This window comes from Macaca fascicularis, chromosome 7, assembly GCF_037993035.2.
Source record: "Macaca fascicularis isolate 582-1 chromosome 7, T2T-MFA8v1.1".
In the NCBI taxonomy this organism is placed as follows: Eukaryota; Metazoa; Chordata; class Mammalia; order Primates; family Cercopithecidae; genus Macaca; species Macaca fascicularis.
Window position 1 is genome coordinate 141,005,426 of NC_088381.1, and position 15,316 is coordinate 141,020,741.

The 15,316-nt window shown below is 40.9% G+C and overlaps 1 protein-coding gene across 2 annotated transcripts in view; it reads left to right on the top strand.

Annotated features, from left to right (window-relative positions):
• Nucleotides 1–15,077, top strand: part of RBM25 (RNA binding motif protein 25) — a 70,823-nt gene extending 55,746 nt beyond the window's left edge. For both annotated transcript variants that reach the window (XM_065549019.2, XM_005561707.5), the window contains 6 exons: nucleotides 216–366; nucleotides 3,148–3,472; nucleotides 3,845–4,119; nucleotides 4,466–4,564; nucleotides 6,882–6,929; nucleotides 12,323–15,077. In XM_065549019.2, the coding sequence (XP_065405091.1) occupies nucleotides 216–366; nucleotides 3,148–3,472; nucleotides 3,845–4,119; nucleotides 4,466–4,564; nucleotides 6,882–6,929; nucleotides 12,323–12,415 (991 nt within the window). In that variant the 3' untranslated portion in view covers nucleotides 12,416–15,077. The remainder of the gene's footprint in view (nucleotides 1–215; nucleotides 367–3,147; nucleotides 3,473–3,844; nucleotides 4,120–4,465; nucleotides 4,565–6,881; nucleotides 6,930–12,322) is intronic.
• Nucleotides 15,078–15,316: the final 239 nt, after the last annotated feature.

Here is a 15,316-nt window from a genome sequence, read left to right on the forward strand (position 1 = left end):
GTAAATGACAAGATAATGCTTATTTGTTATACATTTACAGGTAGAGAACACACTCTGGTGTGTTCTATAAATATGGAACATTAAGACATTCTTTAACCTCTTAGCATGCAGGTTGTAGTATTGAAAAGAGGTGCTGTTGGAGATGTCATGTGTACTGCTCAATGTGTACTGCTTAATGAGTATTAAATGAAGCCTTTTATCATTCACTTTTACAGAGGAAGTGCTCTTCAGAAAAGATTGCGTGATAGAGAAAAGGAAATGGAAGCAGATGAACGAGATAGGAAGAGAGAGAAGGAAGAGCTTGAGGAAATCAGGCAGCGCCTTCTGGCAGAAGGGCATCCAGATCCAGATGCAGAGCTCCAGAGGGTAAGATACTATACACCATCCACATGATTTTGTTTTAAGGTTATCATGTCATCTTAAAGCCAACTATGATGCAGTTTAATTTATAGTTAAGGGAAATGCATTTTATGCTCCATGTAACGTGCTATTTTGTGGAACGTTATTAGTACTTTAATTACACAAGTTGTCAGTATTAGTTGATTTACAACTTCATTCTAAACATCCTGCGGATGTCTTATTCATTTGTTTTCTATGTATGTCTTTTTTTTTTTTTTTTTTTTTTTTAATGGAGTCTGGCTCTGTCTTCCCAGGCAGGAGTGCAGTGGTGCGATCTCAGCTCACTGCAAGCAATCTCTGCCTCCTGGGTTCAAGTTATTCTCCTGGCTCAACTGCCCAAATAGTTGGGATTACAGGTGCCCGCCACCACGCCCAGCTAATTTTTGTATTGTTAATTGGAGACAGGGTTTCACCATGTTGGCCAGGCTGGTCTACCTCAAGTGATCACTGGCCTCAGCCTCCCAAAGTACTGGGATTACAGGCATGAGCCACTGCACCTGGCCATTCTATTGTATGTCTTTTTTTTTTTTTTTTTTTGAGACAGAGTCTCACTCTGTCGCCCAGGCTGGAGTGCAGTGGCTGGATCTCAGCTCACTGCAAGCTCCACCTCCCCAGTTTACGCCATTCTCCTGCCTCAGCCTCCCGAGTAGCTGGGACTACAGGTGCCCGCCACCTCGCTCGGCTAGTTTTTTTGTATTTTTTTAGTAGAGACGGGGTTTCACCATGTTAGCCAGGATGGTCTCGATCTCCTGACCTCGTGATCTGCCCGCCTCGGCCTCCCAAAGTGCTGGGATTACAGGCTTGAGCCACTGCGCCCGGCCTATTGTATGTCTTCTAATGCCACTTTGCTAGAATCTGTTATTTCTATAGTTGAACCTGTTCTTCCTATAATTTGCTCTGACACTTACTTTCTGTGATTTAAATTCCTTCTCTATTGCCATTCAAAGTATTTTGTTTTTATTTATTTATTTTGAGATGGAGTTTCACTCTTGTTACCCAGCCTGGAGTGCAATGGGCGTGATCTCGGCTCACTACAATCTCTGCCTCCCGGGTTCAAGCGATTCTCCTGCCTCAGCCTCTGGAGTAGCTGGGATTGTCTAATTTTTTATGTTTTCTTAGTAGAGACAGGGGTTCACCATGTTGTCCAGGCTGGTCTCGAACTCCTGACCTCAGGTGATCCACCCGCCTCGGCCTCCCAAAGTGCTGCTGGCATTACTGGCGTGAGCCACCGCACCCGGCCAGTATTTTGTTTTTAAAATAAAGCTGTTTCCTTTTTTGTTTTTTGTTTTGTTTTTTTTTGTTTTTGAGATGCAGTCTCGCTCTCTTGCCCACACTGGAGTGCAATAGTGTGATCTCTGCTCACTGCAGCCCCTGACTCCTGGGTTCAAGGAATTCTTCTGCCTCAGGTACCCAAGTAGCTGGTTAGTATTAGGGATTACAGGTGCATGCCACCTTGCCTGGCTAATTTTTGTATTTGTATTTTTATTTTTATTTTTATTTTTTTTAAGACGGAGTCTCGCTCTGTCGCTCAGGCTGGAGTGCAGTGACCGGATCTCAGCTCACTGCAAGCTCCACCTCCCGGGTTCACGCCATTCTCCTGCCTCAGCCTCCCATGTAGCTGGGACTACAGGCGCCCGCCACCTTGCCCGGCTAATTTTTTGTATCTTTTAGTAGAGACGGGGTTTCACCGTGTTAGCCAGGATGGTCTCGATCTCCTAACCTCGTGATCTGCCCGTCTCGGCCTTCCAAAGTGCTGGGATTACAGGCTTGAGCCACTGCGCCCGGCCTGTATTTTTATTTTTATTTATTTATTTTTTTGAGACGGGGTCTCGCTCTGTCGCCCAGGCTGGAGTACAGTGGTGTCATCTCGGCTCACTGCAAACTCCGCTTCCCAGGCTCCAGGAATTCTATTGCCTCAGCCTCCCGAGTAGCTGGGATTACAGGCATGCACCACCACTCCTGACTAATTTTTGTATTTTTAGTGGCAACGGGGTTTTACCATGTTGATCAGGCTAGTCTTGAACTCCTGACCCCAAGTGATCCGCCCATCTTGGCCTCCCAGAGTCCTGGGATTACAGGCGTGAACCACCGTGCCTGGCCTTTTTTTTTTTCCTGAGACAGAGTCTGGCTTTGTTGCCTAGGCTAGAGTGCAGTGGTGGAATCTTGGTTCACTGCACCCTCTGCCTCCTGGGCTCAAGTGGTCCTCAGGCCTCTACCTCCTGAGTGTCTGGGACACTTACAAGTATGAGCAGAGTGCCTAACTTCTTTATACTTTTTTGTAGAGATGGGGTTTTCCTGTTTTACCCAGGTTTGAGCCACTGCCCATGTCCTTTTTTTTTTCTTTTTCTTTTTCTTTTTTTTTTTTTTTGAGATGGAGTCTTGCTCTGTTGCCCAGGCTGTAGTGCAATTCTGCGAGGCTCACTGCAACCTCCACCTCCCAGGTTCAAGCGATTCTCCTGCCTCAGCTTCCTGAGTAGCTAGGATTACAGTCTCACACCACCACACTTGGCTAATTTTTGTATTTTCAGTAGAGACAGGGTTTCACCATGTTGGCCAAGCTGGTCTCAAACTCCTGACCTCAGGTGATCTGCCTGCCGCGGCCTCCCAAAGTGCTGGGATTACAGGCGTGAGCCACCACGCCTGGCTTTTTCTCTTTTCATAAAGACATTTTACAAGAGATAATGTAAAACAAAAATCAAGTTGAATGGTGTAGAGTTGTAGTTAATCAGATTATTGTTTTGGTTTTAGATGGAACAAGAGGCTGAGAGGCGCAGGCAGCCACAAATAAAGCAAGAGCCAGAATCAGAAGAGGAGGAAGAAGAAAAGCAAGAAAAAGAAGAAAAACGAGAAGAACCCATGGAAGAGGAAGAGGAGCCAGAGCAAAAGCCTTGTCTGAAACCTACTCTGAGGCCCATCAGCTCTGCTCCGTCTGTTTCCTCTGCCAGTGGCAATGCAACACCTAACACTCCTGGAGATGAGTCTCCCTGTGGTATTATTATTCCTCATGAAAACTCACCAGATCAACAGCAACCTGAGGAGCATAGGCCAAAAATAGGACTAAGTCTTAAACTGGGTACGTTAGCATTTCCTTCCTTCTTTATTTTCTTCCCTTCACCCCTGCAAATACCTGTATTGTGCTTTAAGGAAAAAAATATATATTTTTGCTTGGTTAGGTAGATAGAAGATTACTAAAAAATGCCTTTCTAGCTCACGATTGTTTTCATAGTTTTACTAGTGCTCCTATATCTGCAGCTGCCTCGAGTTCTGAGAAGAAGTGAAAAGTTTAATTTTCTAGCACTTGTGAGTAGTGAGTTATTTTTTACAGTTGGGATCTTTCTCTAAGATTTGTGGAAGTATATTTTGCATTGCTTTTGAGGGATGGTGGGTTGTAAAATGAAACATTTGGAAATTAAGTCATCATGCTAAGAGAGTGTTTTTACTGTAGGTGCTTCCAATAGTCCTGGTCAGCCTAATTCTGTGAAGAGAAAGAAACTGCCTGTAGATAGTGTCTTTAACAAATTTGAGGATGAAGACAGTGATGACGTACCCCGAAAAAGGAAACTCGTTCCCTTGGATTATGGTGAAGATGATAAAAATGCAGCCAAAGGCACTGTAAACACTGAAGAAAAGCGTAAACACATTAAGAGTCTCATTGAGAAAATCCCTACAGCCAAACCTGAGCTCTTCGCTTATCCCCTGGATTGGTCTATTGTGGATTCTGTGAGTAGGAAATTATATTTCATCATGTTATTGGGAACAGTTGGAATATGCCATAAAAATTCATTTGAAGGAAAAAAAACCTCGTTTGATTCTATTAATGTCAAATAAGTAGGGATGATCATCTTGACACCAACTCAATGCCATGGTCAAGAAATTAGTAATAATGGAAAATTTTTTGGTGGTACTTGAAGACTTATTAAAAGCAGATGATTGTATCTTGATACATATCTGTCTTAGTTCAACTTGTGAATTAACATATTTTAGTCTCAGGAAAAATCATGAAGCTTTAATAACTGTGATCGCAAGTTACAATTCTTTAATTCAGTAACCATGCTTTGTTTTGTAGATACTGATGGAACGTCGAATTAGACCATGGATTAATAAGAAAATCATAGAATATATAGGTGAAGAGGAAGCTACATTAGTTGATTTTGTTTGTTCTAAGGTTAGTCTTCTATTCTCTTCCATGCCAGCTTTTATTTTATATATTAAAATATTAGATACTTTTTAAAAAAGCAGAAATTTTACAGAGTCAAGTTGCATGATGGTTTAGGTTCAATTAAGTGATTTATATCTGCTTTTTAGAAGTTATTTTTATTTTTGGTGTGTTTCATTATTCACTGCAGTGGATGCAGATTTATGTCTGTTTTAATGAACCCTTCCATCTAACTTCAGACTCTGCACACCACGTGTTCTTCTTTCTGTGGGTTAAGGAGGGTGGAATTGCTGGTTACTGCCAATTGTGTGCTCTCTTTCTGCCCCTGAGAATGCTATGCCATCTTCTTCTTGTCTTGGTTAGAATAATTATGTTGAGATTTTATGTACATAGCCAGTAGCTTTTGCTATCAACTCCTTTGTCAGTCACCCATCCTTTGGATAGGATGAAAATAGTTCGTTTCGTATCATAGTAACGATCAGTGTTTATTGACTGACAGGCTGTGTTCTCGGCAGATATTGTGTTTTGTTTGTTTTTTGTTGTTGTTGCTGTTTTTTGTTTTGAGTCGGAGTTTTGCTTTGTCCCCCACGCTGGAGTGCAGTGGCGCAATCATGGCTCACTGCAGCTTTGAATGCCCAGCCTAAAGTGATCCTCCTGCCTTAGGATCCTGAGAAGCCGGAACTATAGGCACATGCCACCACATCCTGCTAATTTTTTCTTTCTTTCTTTTTTTTAAAATTATACTTTAAATTCTGGGGTACATATGCAGAATGTGCAGGTTTGTTACATAGGTGTAACATGGTGGTTTGCTACACCCATCAACCGATCATTTACATTAGGTATTTCTCCTAATGCTCTCCCTCCCTTAGCCCCCAACTCCGCGACAGGCCCAGCTGTGTGATGTTCCCCTCCCTGTGTCCATGTGTTTTCATTGTTCAGCTCCCACTTGTGAGTGAGAACATGCAGTGTTTGGTTTACACCAGGCTAATTTTTTATATTTTTAGTAGAGACGGGGTTTCACCACATTGGCCAGGCTGGTCTCGAACTCCTGACCTCAAGTGATCTGCCCGCGTTGGCCTCCCAAAGTGCAGGGATTACAAGGCGTGAGCCATCACGCTAGCCGAAGATAAAGTTCTATAAAATGTTAGCAAAGTGGTGGCCCAAGCCTTGTAATTCCTGCACTTTGGGAGGCCAACGGGGCAGAACACTTGTGGTCACAAGTTCGAGACCAGCCCGGCCGACATGGTAAAACCCCGTCTTTACTAAAAAGTCAAAAATAGGGTGGGCATGATGGTGGGCCCCTGTATTCCCAGCTACTCTGGAGGCTGAGGCAGGAGAATCACTTGAACCCGGGAGGCGGAGGTTGAAGTGAGCTGTGATCGCGCCATTGCACTCCAGCCTGTGCGATAAGAGTAAAGCTCTGTCTCAAAAAAAAAAAAACAAACTTCTTTTAACATAACACTGTTAGAATGTGTCTGTCATGAATGTTATACCCATTTTATACATGAAGAAATTGAGGTTTAAGGAGAAGTTGTGTCTTGGCTATGTTGTATACTGAGTCTAGCCTCTGAAACCCATGCTCTTAACCACTAAGGTATATCTTCCCATTGTCTCCTGAAAACATAGTCTTAACTTTAATAGAACAGTTAACATAGTAGAAACACCGTATTTCTATAAAGGTATAGCTAAGGTATTTTTCTGCTAGCAGTGCTCTTTTGATATGAACAGTAAATTTACTCTGCCTTCTCTAACTTGTAATTATTGTGGCATTAAAACTTGTGTCAAGGCCGGGCGCGGTGGCTCATGCCTGTAATCCCAGTACTTCGGGAGGCTGAGGCGGGCGGATCACGAGGTCAGGAGATTGAGACCATCCTGGCTAACATCTTGGCTAACACGGTGAAACCCCATCTCTACTAAAAATACAAAAAATTAGCCGGGCTTGGTGGCAGGCACTTGTAGTCCCAGCTACTTGGGAGGCTGAGGCAGGAGAATGGCATAAACCCAGAAGGCAGAGCTTGCAGTGAGCTGAGATAGCATCACTGCGCCTGGGTGACAGAGCAGGATTCCGTCTCAAAAAAAAAAAAAAAAAAAAACTTGTGTCAGATTTGACTTAAAATTAGACTACAGACAGCTATAGAGATTAAGATTCCAGGTTTTGGTGCCTCTTTCATTGAAGAATGATATTCTGAAAATTAAAACATTTATAGAATGGTTCCTTAGTCACAAGAAACTCCTGTCTGAATTTGAGGATTCATACCTTAAAATTTCTTGACTATATTGTTAATTTTTATTTATTTTTAATATGACAATTATTTTTCTCTTTTAGGTTATGGCACATAGTTCACCCCAGAGCATTTTAGATGATGTTGCTATGGTAAGTTAGAAATTCACTATTTTTATTTCTTTTAATTAAAAAAAAAAAAATTTTTTTTTTTGTCTTAAAATATAGATGGGGTCTCACTATGTTGCCCAGGGTAGTCTTGAATTCCTAGGCTCAAGTGATCCTCCTGCCTCAGCCTCGCAGAGTGTTGAGATTACAGACATGAGCCACTACACCTGGCCAGAAATGCACTATTATTAATATTTTAATTAACATCTATATAAACTCACTTTTGAATTTGATTCACTTCCTGCCTTTGTTCCAGAATCTTTTTTAGGCCTGAATTAAAACTTGAGGGGCTGAGTGCAGTGGCTCATGCCTGTGATCCCAGTACTTTGGGATACTGAGGCGGGTGAATCACAAGGTCAAAAGATCGAGACCATCGTGACCAACATGGTGAAACCCTGTCTCTATGAAAAATACAAAAATTAGCTGTGAATGGTGGCGTGCGCCTGTATTCCCAGCTACTCGGGGAGGCTGAGGCAGGAGAATCACTTGTACCTGTGAGGTGGAGGTTGCAGTGAGCCGAGATTGCACCACTGCACTCCAGCCTGGTGACAGAGTGAGACCCCATCTCTAAATAAATAAATAGGGCTTTATTCTTTTCCACCAGTTCCATTCATGTTTTCCCTATGCCCAGCACAATGTGCTAGAAGCATAATGTAGAACAAATGACCTGTAGTAGCAGAGAGACAGATATACAGATACTGAAACCTTGATGTACTTGTTTGAATTAGATATGTAGAAACGATAATGGAGGTAGAGGAGATAGAACATCTGATGGCATTGATAGCAGTTAGGTTAAGCATCACAGGGATTACCACAGAAACTGAGACATGTAGTTGTGTGTGTATGTGTGTGTGTTTTTTAAGTTGGATACATGTGCAGTTTTGTTATATAGGTAAACTTGTGCCTGGGGGTTTGTTGAACAGATTATTTCATCACCCAGGTATTAAGCCTAGTAGTCATTAGTTATTTTTCCTGATCCTCTCCCTCCTGCCACCCTCCACCCTACGATAGGCCACCTTGTGTGTTGTTCCCCTCTCTTGGTTCATGTTTTCTCATCATTTAGCTCCCACTTATAAGTGAGAACATGCTGTATTTGGTTTTCTGTTCCTGCGTTAGTTTGCTAAGGATAGTGGCCTCCAGTTCCATCCATGACCCTGTAAAGGACACTATTTCCTTCTTTTTGGCCACAAGGTTGTATATATATGCTGGTTTTTGGACAGGTATCCAAACACTTGTTGTACTGACAGTGAATGTCAAATCCTCGTTGCATTTAATTTGGGATTACAGTCAGTGGTAGCATGTAGTTAACACTGATTTTGTGAGACAAGGAAAGGAGAAGATAATTGATGGTAAAGGTTGAGCAAGAGATTGAATGAACTATGATCTCCAAGTTAGGAAAAGAAGAAAATAATACCTGAATGGAGCTGGTGGTTTGAATGAATTAAGGACTAGTGGTTCCAGTGAAGTTGTGGAAGGTGAATTGTAATAAAACAACTGAAAGAAGAGGTTATGGTCAAGAGTGTAGAAAGTTCAAGTCTGTGTGGTAGGTCAGTCCACACGATGGCAAGGTGCACAGTATGACTGTGGGAAATTCCTGGGTATTGGGAGTCAGATTGGAGAGAAATACTGGAAATAGTTGCCAGAGCACTCATTTAAGTGGGGGGAAGATAAGATACTTGCCAGATAGCTGCTCTTGCAATGGATAAGGTGGTGAGAGCTCATGAACGTCCATGGAGTTGTTATTTTTTTTGCCAAGAAAGAAACAGCGAAGACCCACCAGTCATTCCTGTGGAGACTGACATTGAGAGTGAGAGACTGCCCGAGAAGTGCCAGGGCTTTAGGAGACGGAGGAGGTTTTCTGTTAAGAGGAAAACCCTAATTTAGTTGTTGGTGTGTAGTATAAAATAGAACAGGAGTCCAAAGGGCAGAGCGAGAAGGCAGCAATGGGAAGATGAGTAAGTAAGGATCATCAAACATGATATGAAATGGTAGATGACTGGCAGTACTTGCAGTTGGAACTGCCACCAAAGATGTCAGGGAGGGACATAGTGGGGTTTATAGTCAAAAAGAAGAATTGTGAGTTCAAGCTGCTTTGTGGCCAGGCATTTTACGGTGTCTAAAGCCAGATAACATTCTGGTTTTAGAATGTTATTCTGCTGCCTAGCTAGCTTGATGCAGCTGTTGTTTAGAACACCTGATAAAACATTTGTGAAAACTTCATTGCCTCAGAGGAAAGGAGAAATGTGAATAGATTTCAGTCCTTAGGGCTGGATTCTGAACTTTCCTGAAGCTTCCAGCCCTGTTTTTCTTGGAATAGAGGGTGTCCTAGTTAGGCCTGAGTGAAGACATGTTTTAAATGAAACAGTGTTCCAGTGTTTGGCCTCAGCAGAGTTCCTATCACAGTAAAGATTACATGTCAGTGTTAATTTTAGATTTTTTGATCTGTTGTAATACATTGATATTTGGAGTGTATTTAGACCACTGTTTATGATTTTGTGGCTCATTGTTGATTAGAATGAGAGGAAACCAGTTGAGCTAGTGTTGTCAAACAGCTCCGCTAAAAAGCTCAGGGGCCTTGTAAATATTTCTTGAATAAATGAGGAGACTGAATTTTTAGCCTGAGTACTGTTTTACTCTGAACAAAAGTCTGACTTCTTTCTATTGTATCTTTTTCATTTTATGTAAATTAAATGAAGTTTGGTTGCATTTTGTGCCTACATCTCCCTGAAGTGTGACTCAGATGTGGATTAGTGTTACAACAGAGTTCTTAAATGAAGGTCAAATCTGGCTCATAGAAATCTGATCAAAAGTTCTTTAATTAATTGCCATCATTGAGAAAGCGACAAATTTCTTTTTTTTTTTTTTTTAATTTCTTTTGTTTGTTTGAGACAGAGTCTTGCTCTGTTTTTCAGGCTGTATGGAGTGGCAGTGGCATGATCTTGGCTCACTGTAACCTCTACTTCTTGGGTTCAAGCAGTTCTCCTGCCTCAGCCTCCCAAGTAGTTGGGATTACAGGTGCCCACCTCCACGCCTGGCTAATTTTTGTATTTTTGTAGAGACTAAAATTTAGCCACGCCTGGCTAAATTTTGTAATTTTTGTAGAGATGGGTTTCACCATGTTGGCCCGGCTGGTCTCAAACTCCTGACCTCAGGTGATCTGCCCACCTAGGCCTCCCAAAGTGCTGGGATTAGAGGCGTGAGGCACTGTGCCCAGCCTTCTCCTAGGTATTTATTAAGTACTTGTTACATACCAGACACTTTTCAGAGCACTTAACTACATACCATCTCTTTTAATTCCCACTTAGTACCTACTGCTATGGTATGTAGCTACATCCCCTCCGCTTTAGAGATGAGGAAACTGAGGCTCAGGTTAAGTAACCCAACCAAGGACCTATCGCTGAGTAAGAGGCAGCACTGCAGTTTGAACCTATGTAGTCTGACTAGAGAATTTGAACCTATGTAGTCTGACTAGAGATTGAGTACTCTAAATTCCTACCACAAGCCTCCTCTATGAAGACCTGGCAACTCTAGGCCACACTTCTGGAGCACAGTCATAGCTGCCCCCTTTAGAAGGGAGCAGAGTAGTCCATTTCACCTCACAGCAGCCATAATGTAGAGGGCTAGATGTGTGTATGGGATGATGGCAGGAATAGTGATGGGGACACAAGGACCCTAATTCACAAGTAGAGAGGAAGACAATTTCCTTGTCCACCACTGGAAGACTTGTTACTTAGTAGTCATGTGTGCCCCGTGATGATGATTGTGTTTGCTTATTCTGTTTACTGTATTCTGAACACTGTACTACTTATATCCTCATTTAATGTTCACTTTAGTGTCGAGTACACAATAAATGCTAGTTAAGATGGCACGGTTGGGCTGTGCACAGCAGCTCAAACCTGTAATCCCAGCACTTTGGAAGACCACGGTGGGCAGATTGCTTGAGCCCAGGAGTTTGAGACCAGCCTGGGCAACACAGGGAGACCCTGTCTCTATTTAAAAAGCACAAAAATGTAGCCAGGAGTAGTGGTGCACACCTCTAGTCCCAGCTACTGGTGAGACTGAGGTGGGAGGATCACTTTAGGCTGGGAGCTCAAGGCTGCAGTGCACCATGATCACGCCACTGTACTCCAGGCTGGGTGACAAGAGAGATCCTGTCTCCAGGGAAAAAAAAAAAAGTTTGTGAGGTTGTGTTTTGGGGGATAAATGAAATTCTGTATTGTTATTATGTAATTGTGTATTTGTTTAGTTCTTTTTAAATTACTATGTTCTTTATGAAAAGCATGTGGTTTCCTTGGGAAGTAGTTTTGTCAGACGTGTATAAATGCAGTATCTGTAAAGGTAAAATAAAAGAATAAAAGGGGGATCACAAAAATATTGTACTGTTTGTGTTTAGTAAGCCATGGAATTTTGAATGATTTTTTTTGTTGTTGGTAATTTACATTTACTATTTATTTATTTAGAGACGAGGAGTTTCGCTCTTGTTGCCCAGGCTGGAGTGCAATGACATGATCTTGGCTCACTGCAACCTCCGCCTTCTAGGTTCAAGCGATTCTCCTACCTCAGCCTCCCAAGTAGCTGGGATTACAGGTTCCTGCCACCATACCCAGCTAATTTTTGTATTTTTAGGAGAGATGGGGTTTTGCCATGTTGGCCAGGCTGGTCTTGAACTCTTGACCTCAGGTGATCCGCCTGCCTCAGCCTCCCAAAGTACTGGGATTACAGGTGTGAGCCACTGTGCCCGGCCCATTTACTATTTATTAATAATACATTTCTCACACTGGACAAATTTTCTTTAAGTCATTTTACTGAAAGTAAAACTACTTTCTAAGGAAAACAAATACGTGTTATAAAGAACGTAGTAATTTAAGAAGAACGAAATATACAACTATGTAATAACAATACAGAATCTCATTTATCCCCTCAAAACAACCTTAAAACTTTTTTTTTTTTTTTTTTTTTTGAGATGGAGTCTTGCTCTGTCGCCTAGGCTGGAGTGCAGTGGCGTGATCTTGGCTCACTGCAAGCTCCACCTCCCGGGTTCACGCCATTCTCCTGACTCAGCCTCCCCAGCAGCTGGGAATACAGGCACAGGCTGCCACGCCTGGCTAAGTTTTTATATTTTTAGTAGAGATGGGGTTTCACTGTGTTAGCCAGGATGGTCTCAATCTCCTGACCTTGTTATCTGCCCGCCTCAGTGTCCCAAAGTGCTGGGATTACAGGTGTGAGCCACCGTGCCCCACCACTAAACCAATCTTAACTAGCATTTAAGTAATAAGTGCTTATTGTCAGTGGATAAAAAACTTTATACTGGTCACTGTTGTTGGCAGATGTTGATGATTGCTTCTCTTACATGTGTTGCTGTTTTGTTTCCTCTTTAGGTACTTGATGAAGAAGCAGAAGTTTTTATAGTCAAAATGTGGAGATTATTGATATATGAAACAGAAGCCAAGAAAATTGGTCTTGTGAAGTAAAACTTTTTATATTAAGAGTTCCATTTCAGGTTTCTTCTTCGCCACCCTTTTAAGGACTTTGAATTTTTCTTTGTCTTTGAAGACATTGTGAGATTTGTAATTTTTTTTTATTGTAGAAAATGTGAATTTTTTGGTCCTCTAATTTGTTGTTGCCCTGTGTACTCCCTTGGTTGTAAAGTCATCTGAATCCTTGGTTCTCTTTATACTCTCCAGGTACAAATTACTGGTATGTTTTATAAGCCGCAGCTACTGTACACAGCCTATCTAATAATAATCTTGTTCTGCTGATTTGTTTCTTGTAAATATTAAAACAACTCCCCAATTATTTTGCAGAATTGCACTTAATATTGAAATGTACTGTATAGGAACCAACATGAACAATTTTAATTGAAAACACCAGTCATAAACTATTAACCACTCCCACTCTCTTTTGATCAGAAATGGCAAGCCCTTGTGAAGGCATGGAGTTTAAAATTGGAATGCAAAAATTAGCAGACAATCCATTCCTACTGTATTTCTGTATGAATGTGTTTGTGAATGTATGTGTAAAAGTCTTTCTTTTCCCTAATTTGCTTTGGTGGGGTCCTTAAAACATTTCCTAACTAAAGAATAGAATTGTAAAGGAAAAATGATACTGTTCCAGCCTAAAATGTCTGTTATAATTAGGTTATTAGTTTCCCAGAGCATGGTATTCTCGTATCGTGAGCAATAGTCTGCTAACTGGATGGGGTTTTCTTTTTAATAAGCTGGCTGCTTCAGCTTCTCTTTTAAAGGAATGTGGATCATAGTGATTTTTCCCTTTAATTTTATTGCTCAGAAATGAGGCATATCCTAAAATACTGGAGAGTTGTATTAAATGCATTTTTGCACTAATTGGTCCTTAGTTGAAATCTATTATATCCCTTTATTTAACAAAAATTCATCACACCAAAAGTATAAGTGAAAACCCCCTTTAAAACAAAAAAAAATGAAGTAAAATTAGGCAAATTGACAGACAATGAGAGTTTTACAAACATGATAGGTATTCTGCTCGGCAATTTGTAAGTTTACATCTTATTTAAGGATAAAGGTAAATCATTCAAGGCAGTTACCAACCACTATTTGTTTTCATTTTTGTCTTGTAGAAGGTTTATATCTTGTTTTACCTTGGCTCATTAGTGTTTAAAACTATACTGATGATGTGCTGAGAGAAATTCCTGGGGCTTTCTTTGTTGTAGATCAGAATTTCACCAGGGAGTAAAATTACCTGAAAATGTAACAAGTTTTAAACAGCTTTTCACACAAATTAGATGCAGCTGTTCCCATGTCTGAATACTTATTTAAAAGAAAGGTAAAGATTGGCCTGTTAGAAAAGCATAATGTGAGCTTTGGATTACTGGATTTTTTTTTTTTTTTTTTTTTTTAAACACACCTCGAGAGGACATTTGAAAACACTGTTCTTACCCTCGAACCCTGATGTGGTTCCATTATGTAAATATTTCAAATATTAAAAATGTATATATTTGATCCTGGGGACTCATGTTCTTTCAGAATCATGTAAATAAATGGCATCATGTTGTAATTGTGTGGTGCATACTAGAAAACTTAAAAATATGGGCTGAATTTTTTATGGACTTGATTTTTATGACTATTGGTATCTAAAGGTCAAGGAAGCCATTTGCATTATTTTGGATGAATCTGCTATACATCTATGGAAATGCCTCTTTTTTATTTTAAATTCTGGTTTCTCGACGGAAAATTTCAGAAAAGATGCCCTTTGCCATTTTCGTTTATTTTTCAGTCTTTTCTCAGACACACCCCCAGCCTAAGACCTTGTTTGAGCAGTTTATTGTGTCTGTCTTTTCTTTTTGTTTTTCTTTTTTGTTGTTGTTGAGACGGAGTCTCGCTCTGTCGCCCAGGCTGGAGTGCAGTGGCTAGATCTCAGCTCACTGCAAGCTCCGCCTCCCGGGTTTACGCCATTCTCCTGCCTCAGCCTCCCATGTAGCTGGGACTACAGGCGCCCACCACCTTGCCCGGCTAGTTTTTTGTATTTTTTTAGTAGAGACGGGGTTTCACTGTGTTAGCCAGGATGGTCTCGATCTCCTGACCTCGTGATCTGCCCGTCTCGGCCTCCCAAAGTGCTGGGATTACAGGCTTGAGCCACCACACCTGGCCATGTCTGTCTTTTCTTAACGTACTGCACAGTTGCTGTTTCTAAGGCATCATATTATGTTGTTTTTATTTAGCCACTATTAACATGAAGGTTTATTCAGGTAGATTTGATTTTCTTTGCTTGGTTTTTTCTCCTGCTCTGTCAACTATACTTATCTTAAAGGGCCACTCTAAAAACAAGGGAGATCTCTTAATCTGAAACCTTTGGGGAGATGTACTGTGTACTGCGTAACATCTCCAGTGAGGTTTGCGGCAGGACCTCAACTAAATAAATGAATTTGTGCAAGTTCGTATATTAAAGTTTCGGCAGCAGAGTGAAAATTGTTATAATAAATGTGGTAGAAACTGTTAATCGCTTAATGCCAGTTTAAATCATGTTTTGTAACCAAGCTTCAGTAAAAGTCTTTAGATTGTCAGAGTTGCTTGTTTTTTAGAATTGTATATATAAAGAATTAGCCATTAAACAGGCATATTCTAGTGTCTGGAAATACACATCAGAAATTTCTATTAAGTTGCTTGAACTTTGTGGGTTAATTTTACCATAAACCCATGAATTAATTTTAGTTTGAAAACCTTATACAGTATGAATTCGTTTTGCCCTTTCAAATTGTTATATAAAGAGCATGAAAATCTTTTTTTGGTGTTTTTTTCTTTTTGGTTGGAGGGGGGGTGTTTTTTTTGTTTTTTGGTTTTTTTGTGTGTTTTTTTGTTTTGTTTTGGTGATATGGGAGTTGTGCTTTTGTCGCCCAG